The 12,117-nt window shown below is 42.4% G+C and overlaps 1 protein-coding gene across 6 annotated transcripts in view; it reads left to right on the forward strand.

The window, feature by feature from the left end:
* The window catches only part of LOC122753444 (nitric oxide synthase 1 adaptor protein), a 407,315-nt gene that overhangs the window by 335,672 nt on the left and 59,526 nt on the right, over positions 1-12,117 (forward strand). For all 6 annotated transcript variants that reach the window (XM_044000834.1, XM_044000836.1, XM_044000835.1 and 3 more), the window contains one exon: positions 10,276-10,417. In XM_044000834.1, the coding sequence (XP_043856769.1) occupies positions 10,276-10,417 (142 nt within the window). The remainder of the gene's footprint in view (positions 1-10,275; positions 10,418-12,117) is intronic.

Consider the following 12,117-nt stretch of genomic DNA (forward strand, 5'->3'; position numbering starts at 1 on the left):
TGTCTATGGGTTTGTGCAAAGACGCAGTCAGTGAAATACATTTGTTTTTCTAAACACTAGCCAACTGAAAATGTTGGGGTTTATCTGTTATGAAATTTAGAGGCTTTGCCAGCTTCGTATGCATAGATACCTGTGGTTGAGGTTACCTAAGTGATATGAGAGAGAGAGAGAGAGAGAGAGAGAGAGAGAGAGAGAGAGAGAGAGAGAGAGAGAGAGATCCCAGCTTGCCAGTTTAGTTCTCAACTTGGATTCAAGTTGTTGCCTGATATTGGCATATTAATAGGCTGCTCAATGAATATTTGTTGAATAATAAAGCTTTGAGTCTGAAAATTGGGCAATGCCTTATGAGTTAACTTCAGAGTTTGTAACTGTTGGATAGTTACAATTATTGAAGGACCAAAACCTAAGCATCTGTTACTTTGGGGAAAATGTTCATTAGTTTCTCTTTGTCTAGTTCTTATGCGAATGTGGGAAAAGGCAGACACCTAGCCTCAGAGACTGCCATATTTGTAACTTGTTGCAGTGCTAGATGAAGAGATTTCTAAACCTAAAAGGAGGTGCTCCATAGAGGCTGCTTCTCCTCGCTGGTCCTAAGGAACTCAGGTAAACTTGAATAGATAACATTCAAGAAGCTTTTACTAAGCATACACTGTGTTTGAGGCACTGTGACAGACACTGGGCATACAGAAATAAAGTCCCTGTCTTAAAGGAGCATATATTCTATTGGGGGTGGAGGGAGGGAATAAGTAAATACATATAAATATATGTTATATAATAATACATAAGAAAATAGAAGATGATCTGAGGAGAAGAGGGAGAGGGAATACTAAAAATGAAGGAGATTGGGAAAGGTTTTCTAGAGAAGGAAGTACCTCAGTCTATCCTTGAAGAAAGCTAAGGATTTTTATGTGTGTGTGTGTGAGGCAATTGGGGTTAAATGACTTGCCCAGGGTCACGCAGCTAGTAAGTGTGTAAAGTGTCTGAGGCCAGATTTGAACTCAGGTCCTCTTGAATCCAGGGCCGGTGCTCTATCCACTGCGCCACCTAGCTGCCCCAAAAGGATTTTAAGACAGGGAGGTGAAGAAGTCCATCCTCAACATGGTGGCAGCCTTTGCAAACATATGGTCATCCAAGATGGAATGCCAAGCATGGAAGAACAAATCTACTTAAGTGGAATATACTCTGTTTAGGGGGTATAATAGTAGTAGTGGTGGTGGTGGTAGTGGTTATGGTAGTTGTAATAGTGGTGGTGGTGGTGGTAGTAGTAGCTATAGCAGTAGCAGTCCGTGCTAGTGGTACTACTACTACTGCTGCTGGTGCTGCTGGTAGTGGTGGTGGTGGTGGTGGTGGTGGTAGTGGTGGTAGTAGTAGTAGTAGTAGTAGTAGTAGTAGTAGTAGTAGTAGTAGTAGTAGTAGTAGTAGTAGCTATAGCAGTAGCTATAGCAGTAGCAGTAAGAGTGGTGTCTGTGCTAGTGGTACTATTATTACTGCTGCTGGTGCTGCTGGTAGTGGTGGTGGTAGTAGTAGTATGAAATAGGTGTGGAAAGGTTAGCTTGGAGCCGGAAGGGGTTTAAATGCTGGACTGAGGAGCTAGTTTGATCCTCAGTATGAGGGGAGTCACTGTAGAATTTTGAATATGGCGAATGGCATGGTAGGTGTGTGCTTTCGGAAGATTGTTATGGTAACAGTGTATAGGTTGAATTGGAGAGGGGACTGAAGCAGGAGGAATAATCTAATAGCTATTGACATTGTCCAAGTGGGAAGTAATGCAGACTGTGGCTGTGTAAGTAGAGAGGAGAGGGAAAGGTACAAAAGGTATTATAGAGGAAGACTCCCCAGGTCTTGGCAACTCGTTGGATTGCGGGGAGGGAGGAAAGAGGGTAAAGAACCTAATTTCATTTCAAGAAGCATTTATTAAGCACCTGTTCTATGACCAATACTGTCCTAAGTACTGAGGACATACCCAAAAAAGGAAAACCCAGCATCCCTCCTCCTCTGCAGAAGCAGTTTTGTGAGTTGGACAGAATAGGCTATATAATTATCCCCACTTTGCATATTTGGCATCTGAAAAGACCAGATCATATGGTGTAAAGCTGTATACAGGTTACAAAATATCTCTGGGTCCTAAGGCAGCCATTCGGAGTAAGGAGAGTGAGAGCGAGCGAGCAGGAGAGCAAGAGCGAGAGAGAGAGAATGAATGAATGAATGAATGAATGAATGAATGAATGAATGAATGAATGAATGAATGAATGGATGAATGGATGAATGGATGAATGAACGAACGAACTTTGGAGACATAGTTCCCAAATGCTTTATAGAATGGTTGGATAGACCTGTCTTCCCACAGCTCCTCTTCATTGTTCAGTCCTTTTAGTTGTATCTCACACTTTGTAACCCCTTTGGGGATTTTCTTGGCAAGGATACCGTTGTGCCTTGCCATTTCCTTCTCCCAATCATTTTACTGATGAGAAAGCTACATCAAACAGGGTTGTGACTTGCCCAGATTTGAACTCGGGAAGATGAGCCTTCCTGACTCCAGGTCTGGCACTCTATCCACTGTGCCACCTAACAGCCCACAGCCCCTCTAGCATTTGTCATGTTCCATTTTTGTCAGCTTTGCCAACCTGTTGAGTGTGAGGTGGCACTTCAGAGTTATTAGAAATTAAGCACACTTTTATATGGCTATGGATAGTTTGGCTTTTTTTCTCTGAAAACTGACTATTCATATCCCTTGACAGTATACTTATCAATTGAGTTGATGCAGCCTCTCTGACCCGTTTCATTCCCCTATAGCAATTAATTATATATAATACCAAAAACTTAAACATTCATTACATGCCCACTATGTGATATGTGGAAGGCACTAGAACACCCGATTCTGCCTTTTATAAAGCCTGGATTCTACACTTGTTGACCTTTGGACCCACATCTAGGCCCAGTTCCTTTCTTTCTTTCTTTTTTTTTTTTTTTGGTGAGGCAATTGGAGTTAAGTGACTCACTCAGGGTCACACAGCTAGTGTCAAGCGTCTGAAGTCAGATTTGAACTCAGGTCCTCCTGACTCCAGGGCCGGTGCTCTATCCACTATGCCACCTAGCTGCCCCTCCCAGTTCCTTTCTAAAAATCTCTCTCTGATCTTCGGTGTTGAGCCACATTTCATTGCTGTCCTTAAGTCTGGGTTTTCCATATCTCCTTTCTAGGTCTGTTCAGATGCCTCGGTAGAGGCTCCTTCAGGCCCCTTGAGCAAAAAATGTAGAGCACTATGACAATGATGGCAATGGTAATGATAGCTGACATTTACATGGTGCTTTAAGGTTCACAAAATGCTTTACAGATGGTATCTCATTTTATAGAATTACCCTGGGAGATGTTATTAGTAGCCTCATTTTTAAGATCAGGAAACTGAGGCAGACAGAGGTTAAGGTCCTTGCCCAATGTCATACTGCTACGAAATACCTATAGGCAAATTTTATTTTTTTTTTTAATTTTTTTAGTGAGACAATTGGGGTTAAGTGACTTGCTCAGGGTCACACAGCTAGTAAGTGTTAAGTGTCTGAGGCCGGATTTGAACTCAGGTACTCCTGACTCCAGGGCTGGTGCTCTATCTACTGCACCACCTAGCTTCCCCCTATAGGCAAATTTTAACTTAGACCTACCCAACTCCAAGTCCAGTGCCCTCTGTCCACTGTGGTAGCTAATATTTATATAGCCCTTCAAGGTTTTCAAAATAATTTGCATGTGTGGGTGTGGCTATGTGTGTGTGTGTATATATATATATACACACATATAATGACATACACATATATGTCATTAGATATATACACATATATGTCAGTAGATCTTAACAACATCCCAGTGAGGTAAGTTCTATTTGCCTCATTTTATAGATGAGAAAATTGAAGTTCATCAAGATTAAGTAACTTGCCCAGGATAGCATAACTATTAAGTATAGGAGGCAGGATTAGAACCTAGATCCAAGGCAGGTAGATGGCACAATGGATGGAGTGATGGACCTGGAGTCAGAAAAACCTATGTTTGAATTTGGCCTCAGACTCTTACTAGCTGTGTAAACCTGGGCAAGTCATTTAACATCTCTCAGCCTCAGCTTCTTTGCCTATAAAATGGGGATAATTATAGCCCCTACCTCCCAAGATTATTCTGAGGGTGAGATGGCATATGTATAGTGCTTTCTAAACCTTATAGTGCTATGCAAATGATAGCTCTTTTTTTTTTTTTTTTTACTGGTGCTGTTATTGAGTGATTAGCCTTCTCCTCCATGGCCCTTCTAGGTCCTTATAATGACCTGAGCTCCCAGGTAATTGGGATAGCTAGAGAAACAGGCATTACCAAGACCAGTAAACACTGTACCCTTTTTTTCTGTTCTCCCTACTCCCCTGTAGACTTTGATGATTCACTGCTCAAGCTGGAAGGCCAAGGCCTGGAGCTTACTGAAAGAAAAAAAAAGTGGAGAATCCCAGGGGTACAACCCCCATGAGTCATGAAATAGAGATGTACAATTTGGCCTTCTACGAAAAATGGCTAATGGATGTGCCTTTGCCCTCAGTGCTACATAGGGAAGGCCTGAGGGGTCTGAATCTGCATGAACAAGGAAATGGTTTGAAGAAGAAGCTCTGTGTGACATGAGCTAAGTGGCTCAAAGTTCTAACCCATCTTCCTTTCTAGCGCCCCCGTCTTCACCAAATTGCTTCTAATTGGTGTTCCCAAGAACTTCAGATCTCTCTACCCACAACTGAGTGGTACTCAGCCCTCAGCTCCTAGGTCTGAAAATATCAAAGTAACCACTTTCTGCCCAATCGTGACAACCTCAAGCCCACAAATACCTTCCGGCTTCTAGTAAGTAGAAAATGGCTTTTAGATGGAAAATTTGATCCAGGTTCCCAAACCCTGCAAAACAAAATGGGGATGGGAGTGAGAAGGCTAGGGAAAGAGAGAAGAGAGAGACAGAGAAAGAGAAAGAAACAGAGCAAGAAGAGAAGAGAAACAGAGGGGAAAGAGAGGGAGAGAGACAGAGAGAAAGAGAAAGAGAGGAGAAAGAAACAGAGAGAGCAGAGAGAAAGATAGAAGGGAGGGAGGGAGGGAGGGGGAGAGAGAGAGAGAAGGAGGGAGGGACAGAGAGAGACCAAAAAAGACAGAGAGAGGCAGAGGGGGAACAGAGACAGAGACAGAGGAAGAAACAAACAGAGGTTGAGACACACAGAGAGCTATGGAGGGAGAAGAAGACAGAGAAGGAAAGAGAGACTACAGCATAAGGACCACCTGGGGTGGAGAGGCTGCCTTCCAACATCACCCAACTCTCCTTTCTTTGTCACCCCACTTACTCATCTCCATTTGCTCCTGGCTTTTCAAATATTTAAAGCTCCAGCTTTCAAAGATCTCTTTGAGGCTATGGAAAAATGAGCTCCTGCTCCACTGTGACCCAGAGGACTTAAAACAGGTATTAATAGTAACCATGTAAAGGCAAGTCTTCCTGAAGACCTGACCTATTAAAGCACAGACCCCATGCTATCATTTCCAAGCTCATGAGCTCAATGTTTTTGCTTAAACATTTAGCCCAAAGATGAGGCCAGAGTCAGGCACCAGGAGAGAGAATCTCCATCCAAACATCGTCCAGCACAGGGAGCCAGAGAATCAGACTCTCCTAATCTCATGTCAGCTCTTGGGGAAACATTCATGTCGGGATGTGGAAATAGATCACCAAGAATAGTCTGGGAGAGGAGGCAGGCAGCCATTCTGTTGCGCAGAAAGCTAAGGGCAGCCATTCAGCATTCACACGTAGGAGGCCATCTATAAAACATGCCCCTATGTTCCTTCAATGCAGATTAGAATTCAGTTCTGTCGAAAGAATCCCTAGAATAAATGCCTTCCCATTAAGAAGCAGAAGCTGAAGGATGGGATCAGATTAGCCCATTTTGTACCGAATGTACAGACTTGAGTAATGCACTAATATTGGAGGGGGGTGGAATAAAAGATGAACCTAATGACAAGCATATTGCCCATACATAAAAAATGTTATGTGCAGTAGCTTAGCGTGTGTCCTCTGTCAGCATCAAAGGGCACCGTGGGAGCTTCTCTCCATGAGACTGACCTCCAGAAGATTACAGATGTATCTTGAAAGTTTCCCTGTTATCTCGTTATGAATCATCTCTGAATTTATCGATTAAATTGTAAGCTTTTTAAAGTGTCTCCTATGAGTCAAATTCTGTGCTAGGCATTGGCGATTCAAAAACAAAACAGATATTCCATGCCTACAAGAGGCTTACATTTGAGGGGGCTAACACAAATGAAGAATTATTTGAGGGACAGCTAGGTGGCGCAGTGGATAAAGCACTGGCCTGGGATTCAGGAGGACCTGAGTTCAAATTTGACCTCAGACACTTGACACTAGCTATGTGACCCTGGGCAAGTCACTTAACCCTCATTGTCCCTCAAAACAAAAACAAACAAACAAAATGATTAATTTGGGGGTGGATGGGAGATGACAAAAAAACTGGGGCAATCCAAAAAGCCCTTTTTTTTCCTTCTTCAGAAAAGCCCTCTTGAAGTAAGAACAAAAAATCAACATGTTTTGAAAAAATTGGTTTTTGCCTATGCTGTGTGGTCTTTGGCCACTAAGTGCCATATATACTGTTTTCGTTAAGAGGTCAGGGGATTTCAGTGACCTGCTTTTGTGTTTTAAATTTATAAAAAAAATGAAGTATGTGTATGTGGCTAGGGGTGGGGGAAGGAGGGATGGTAATCTATGCTAAAAGGAAATATAAAAAAAATCAGTCTGGGTTAGTAGACAGTGGAATTTGGGTTCAAATTCCAGCTCTGCTGGTTAACTGCTCTGAGACTTAGTTTCCCAATCTGTAAAATGACAGGGTTTGGACTATATGGCCTCTTACTAATGTCTAAACTCTTTCTGGTTCTAAATAGTATGATCTGATACTGTGAGGGCTGAGGAACATTTCCTGGCCCCTTCCACTGTACCTTCTTATCATCTGCAAGAACAGTGAGTACAAGGAAGAACCCCTGTGTACCACTTGTTCAGAGGCACCAGGTGGAGGTGAGAGTCAAGTGCCAAACCTAATAAAGGCACTGAGCTTCCAATTTCAAAGTGGAGAGTATCAGTGGTTATTAAGCATTTAAGTGTGCTAGATGGCACAGTAGATAGAGCACTGGACCTTGGACACAGTAAGACTCATCTTCCTGAGTTCAAATCCTGCCTCAGACACTTACTAGTATCTTATCTGTGCGACCCTGAGCAAATCACTTAACCCTGTTTACCTTAGTCTCCTCATCTGTAAAATGAGCTACAGAAGGAAATGTCAAACCATTCCAATATCTCTGCCAAGAAATCCCCAAAAGGGGTCACAGAGAGTCAGACACAACCGAAAAATTACTGAACAACAGTATCACTTTGAGCCGAATTCTTGGAGCAGCTAGATGGATAGACTCTTGTTGGGACTTTGCTCATGTTTGACATTGGATAACAAAGCAGCTCATACGCTTTGTACTAGAGCTTAGTTAGTCCTGTCTTTGGCTTTAGGTACCAAGCCACACGTGCACATCTTTTCATGATTGTTGAGGGATGAAGTAATGTATCCAAAGTTCCCCCAGAGCATAGCCTTCTGTTTGGGTCTGAGAAGTCCTTGCTCAAGCTGTGGCCCAAGACCACTCTGCTCTCCGTTCATTTAGTACCACATTTATTAAAATCCATTTTAACAGCTTTGGGGAAGGGGAGGGAAGGGGAAGGAAGCCACTGATTTAGAGAAAAGGTGAAATGTTTACATACCCTTATTTAGGAGTCCTTGAAATTTCATAGCTATGAATCCATTGGAATTCCAAGTAGATATGTTCCCATGTCCCCATATCCCCATGAAGAGGAAAATAGGTTCTATACCCTGGGAAGGTCATAAGTGGGAAACTTCCATGGCTGTTTATTCAGTTTGGGGAGATTTGGGTTGGTGTGTATAAACACAAAGATTCCCCTGTCCATTGAAATGGCCTGATGATCTCCCTCCTGCATTGGGGATTTTTGAGTACATTGTGTTCCTACTAGAATGGGAACTGACATTTATATGAGTTAGCAAAGCATTTTCCATTATTACATTTAATCCTCATAGCAAATCCATTATATCATCTTTACAGGAGAGGAAACTAAGGCTGAGAGGAACTAAATGACTTGCCTAAGGCCACACAGCTTCTAAATATCTGAGGTAGGATTTGAGCCCAGCTCTTCCTCTCTCCTAGTCCAATCCCCCAGCCATTATACCATGCTGCCCTTACTAGAACAGTAAGAGATATTTACAAAGTAAGGGGCAGCTAGGTGGCACAGAGGGCCTGAAGTCAAGAAGATTCATCTTCATGTGTTCAAATCTGGCCTCAGACATTTACTAACTGTATGACCCTCGGCAAGTCACTTAACCTTGATCACCTCCCCCAACCCCTCCAAAAAATATTTACAAAGTAGGAATACCTACCGCTGCTTCTCTTCCTCTGTAGGGAGAGGATTAGGAGTGCTAAAATAGCCCCAAAGCAGGGAGAAGCTAGGGAGAAAGGGGACCTAGATACTTTATAACTTTAGGCCCAGAACAACCTTCCAAGGTAACATTCAACTATTATTGACTAGTCTTTGGATTTGGCCATTTATCTATTTCTAAGTGTTGATAGCTTGTGGCTGAATTCTAAATCAAGACCAGGCTTCTCCATCTTGTCCATGAGACACTTAATCAAATGCCTTACTAAAATATGCAGGTCTTATCTGGCTCATTCTCCTGATCTATCAGTTAAGTAAATTGCTCACATATGGACATGGCATTAGTCTGGCATGGCTAGTTTTGGAAGCTAGAATGTCTGTCACTAGAATATGCTAGAATTTTCTTTTTCTCCCAGAATACTTTCTAGAATTAATAAGCATGCATTCTAGAATTTACCTTGCTGCCAGGAGCCAAGGGGTTATTCCCCTGGGGGTGCTTCCAAATATGAATGTTGGAAGTACAATGTTGAAATTAATGATGGTAAACAAGGAGTGGGACTTTGATCAAGAGCAGTCAGGTCTTAGTGCAGTGGTGTGGTCTGGTGGGAAAGACCCTTGACTTAGATTCAGGAAATCTAGCTTTGAGTCTCATCTCTACCACTTAGTTACTATGTGACCTAGGGCAATTTACTTATTAACTTCCCTGAACCTCAGTTTCCTTATCTGAAAAATAGGAATGGAAATACATGTACCTTACAGGATTGTTGTGAGGAGTAAATGAGAAAAAGTAAATGAAAAGTGAGCTAGGTGATTCAGTGGATAGACCACTGGGGCTGCAGTCAGGAAGATCTGAGTTCAAATCTGGCCTCAGACATTTACTAGCTGTGTGGCCCTGGGCAAGTCACTTGATCTTTTTTGCCTCAGTTTCCTCATCTGTAAAATAAGCTGGAAAAGGAAATGGCAAACCACCCTAGCATCTTTGCCAAGAAAACCCCAAATTGGGGTCATGAAGAGTTGGACATACTGAAACAACTAAACATCAACAACAATATGAAAAGTGTATTTTAAGCAGAAGGTAAGCTTTTCTAATTATCATTCCAGTGAAAAACAGATACCCAGGTGATACCCAGTCATGCTTTCAGATGGATCAACATCAGTTTGTATGCATGGTCTTTCATTTTCATTGGATGGTTGAGCTTCTTGGCTCTGTGACATTGTTTTTGTAATGTTTGGGCCACAGAAAGATAATTGGAAGCTCTACTATGCTGTGTCATCTGAATGAAAGGGTTGTGTGTGTGTGTGTGTGTGTGTGTGTGTGTGTGTGTGTGTGTGAGAGAGAGAGAGAGAGAGAGAAGAGAGAGAGAGAGAGAGAGAGAGAGAGAGAGAGAGAGAGAGAGAGAGAGAGATTGACTTAGCTGTTTCATGACCCTGGGCAAGTATCTTCACTGCTATCTGCCTTTATAAAGCTCGTAGCTCTGGTACATAGTAGGCACTTATAAATCCTTCCTTCCTTCCTTCTTTCTTTCTTTTTTCCTTCCTTCCTTTCAGTCTTTTTTCTTTCTTTCATTCTCTCCTTTATGAATATGTACATATTTATATATCTTAGGCATTTCTGTGGTGTAAAATAATGAGTGGGACTTTGGCCATGAATAGTCAGGTCTCAGTCAGTGTTTGTCTTTTTTGTTAGTTTCCCTCACCTTGGCCAGTGGGTCCTTTCCCACTTTGCCTTTTTCCTACGATTGTGGCTGAGCTATGGGGTAACCCCTTCATTCACTTGCTTTTCCTCTCTGTCTCCTAGAGTCAAGCCATGCGGATTGTTCGGACCGTGGGCCAAGCCTTCGAGGTGTGCCACAAGCTGAGCCTACAGCACACACAGCAGAATGCAGATGGACAAGAGGATGGAGAGAGTGAAAAGAACAGTGATAACTCGGGGGATCCAGGTAGGCTGCCACCACGCATGGGTGTTTAAGCCTTTGTGAAGTCAGCCTTTGGTCAGGCATGGAGTGGGCCATGTAGTGACTTAGTAACTCACTTCTTTCACAGCTGAACAACCATAATCCCTTCCAGGGAGCAATCCCTCTTTGGAAATGTCATTACCACTATGCTCCATGGCCCTAACTATCCCACATGTCCTTGTATTTGTAGAGCATGACAATGGAGAAATCCCTTCATCTGTCTGGGTCTCAGTCTACTCTTGGGAACTTGTAAGGTGGGAGGGGGTGACCTCCAAGACCACATCTCTTTTTCAGTCTTAAGATCTTAGATCAGGGGATGGCCACCTTTATGAGGGTGAATGTGCCCAACTTTCATTTATTTACTGACTTCATTGTGCTGAGGGGTGCAAATTCTAGAAATTATTGTTTTAAATTGTAGGTGGATAGAGGTCTAGGCCTGAAGTCAGGAAGACGAATTCAAATCCAGCCTCAGACACTTATTAGCTGTGTGACCCTGGTCAAGTCATTTAACCTTTATCTGCCTCAGTTTCCTCAACTGTAAAAGGATATAATGAGGATAATAATAGCACCTCCCTCCAAAGGTTATTGTGAGGATCAGGTAATAAAATATTTATAAAGTTCTTAGCACAGTGCCTGGCACATAGTAGGCACTTACTAAATTCTTATTCCTTATTCTTGGTGAGTAGGGAAAAAGAGTTCCAAATTTGGGGTTTTTTGTTTGTTTTGTTTTTTTGCGGGGCAATGAGGGTTAAGTAACTTGCCCAGAGTCACTCATCTAGTAAGTGTCAAGTGTCAAGCCCCCTCCAAATTTATTATTGAAGGGAAGGTTAGTGAACATGGAGAAAAGTAATTAGTGATCACAAATTGCTAGTGTACTGGTCACAACCTGGTGAATGAGAGGGAATGCTATGGATATAGTTTATTTAGCTTTTAGCTCAGCCTTTACGACATACCTATATTTGTGGACAAAAAGAGAACAATATAAATTAGATGATCATAGATTTTACATAACCTCAGAACTGATGGATAGCCAGACCCCAAGAGTCATCATTAATAGGATCATGGTAGCTTGGAGGGTGATACCTAGCGCTTGGTTGGCCCTATGCTGTTTGATATTCTGATCAGTGACTTGGATAAAGCAGTAGGCAGCAGGCTTATAGATAAAACAAAGCAGGGAGGTATGTATGGTGAACACAGGGGAGGGGAAAGGAATGAGCATTTATAGATCACCTACAATGTACCAGGCACTGTGCCAAGGGCTCTCATTTGATCTTTGCAGCAATCCTACCTGAGAGGTAGGTGTTATTACTATACCCCTTTTACAGTTGGGGAAATTGGGGCAAAGAAAGGACAAGCCACTTACCCAGAGTCACAGAGCTAGTAAATAAATGCCCGAAGCAGGATTGGAATTCAGCTGTTCCTTGACTCCAGGCTTGGCACTCTATCTTCTACTCCACCAGTGGCCTCATCTACACTGGACAATAAAGTCAGAAGCAAGAAAGAACACTGAGTCTATTGTATCTTAAAGATGAAATTTAATAGATATATGTCCTAATTACTGATATTTCTATTACAACCAAGAATTTGCATCTAGACTAGTCAGCAGAGACAAAGGGCGTAGTTAGAAGCCCACCCTTACATGAACCAGCCCTCCTAACACTTACAGCTAACCTTAGAACTAACAT

Source organism: Dromiciops gliroides, chromosome 4 (genome assembly GCF_019393635.1).
Source record: "Dromiciops gliroides isolate mDroGli1 chromosome 4, mDroGli1.pri, whole genome shotgun sequence".
Classification (NCBI taxonomy): domain Eukaryota; kingdom Metazoa; phylum Chordata; class Mammalia; order Microbiotheria; family Microbiotheriidae; genus Dromiciops; species Dromiciops gliroides.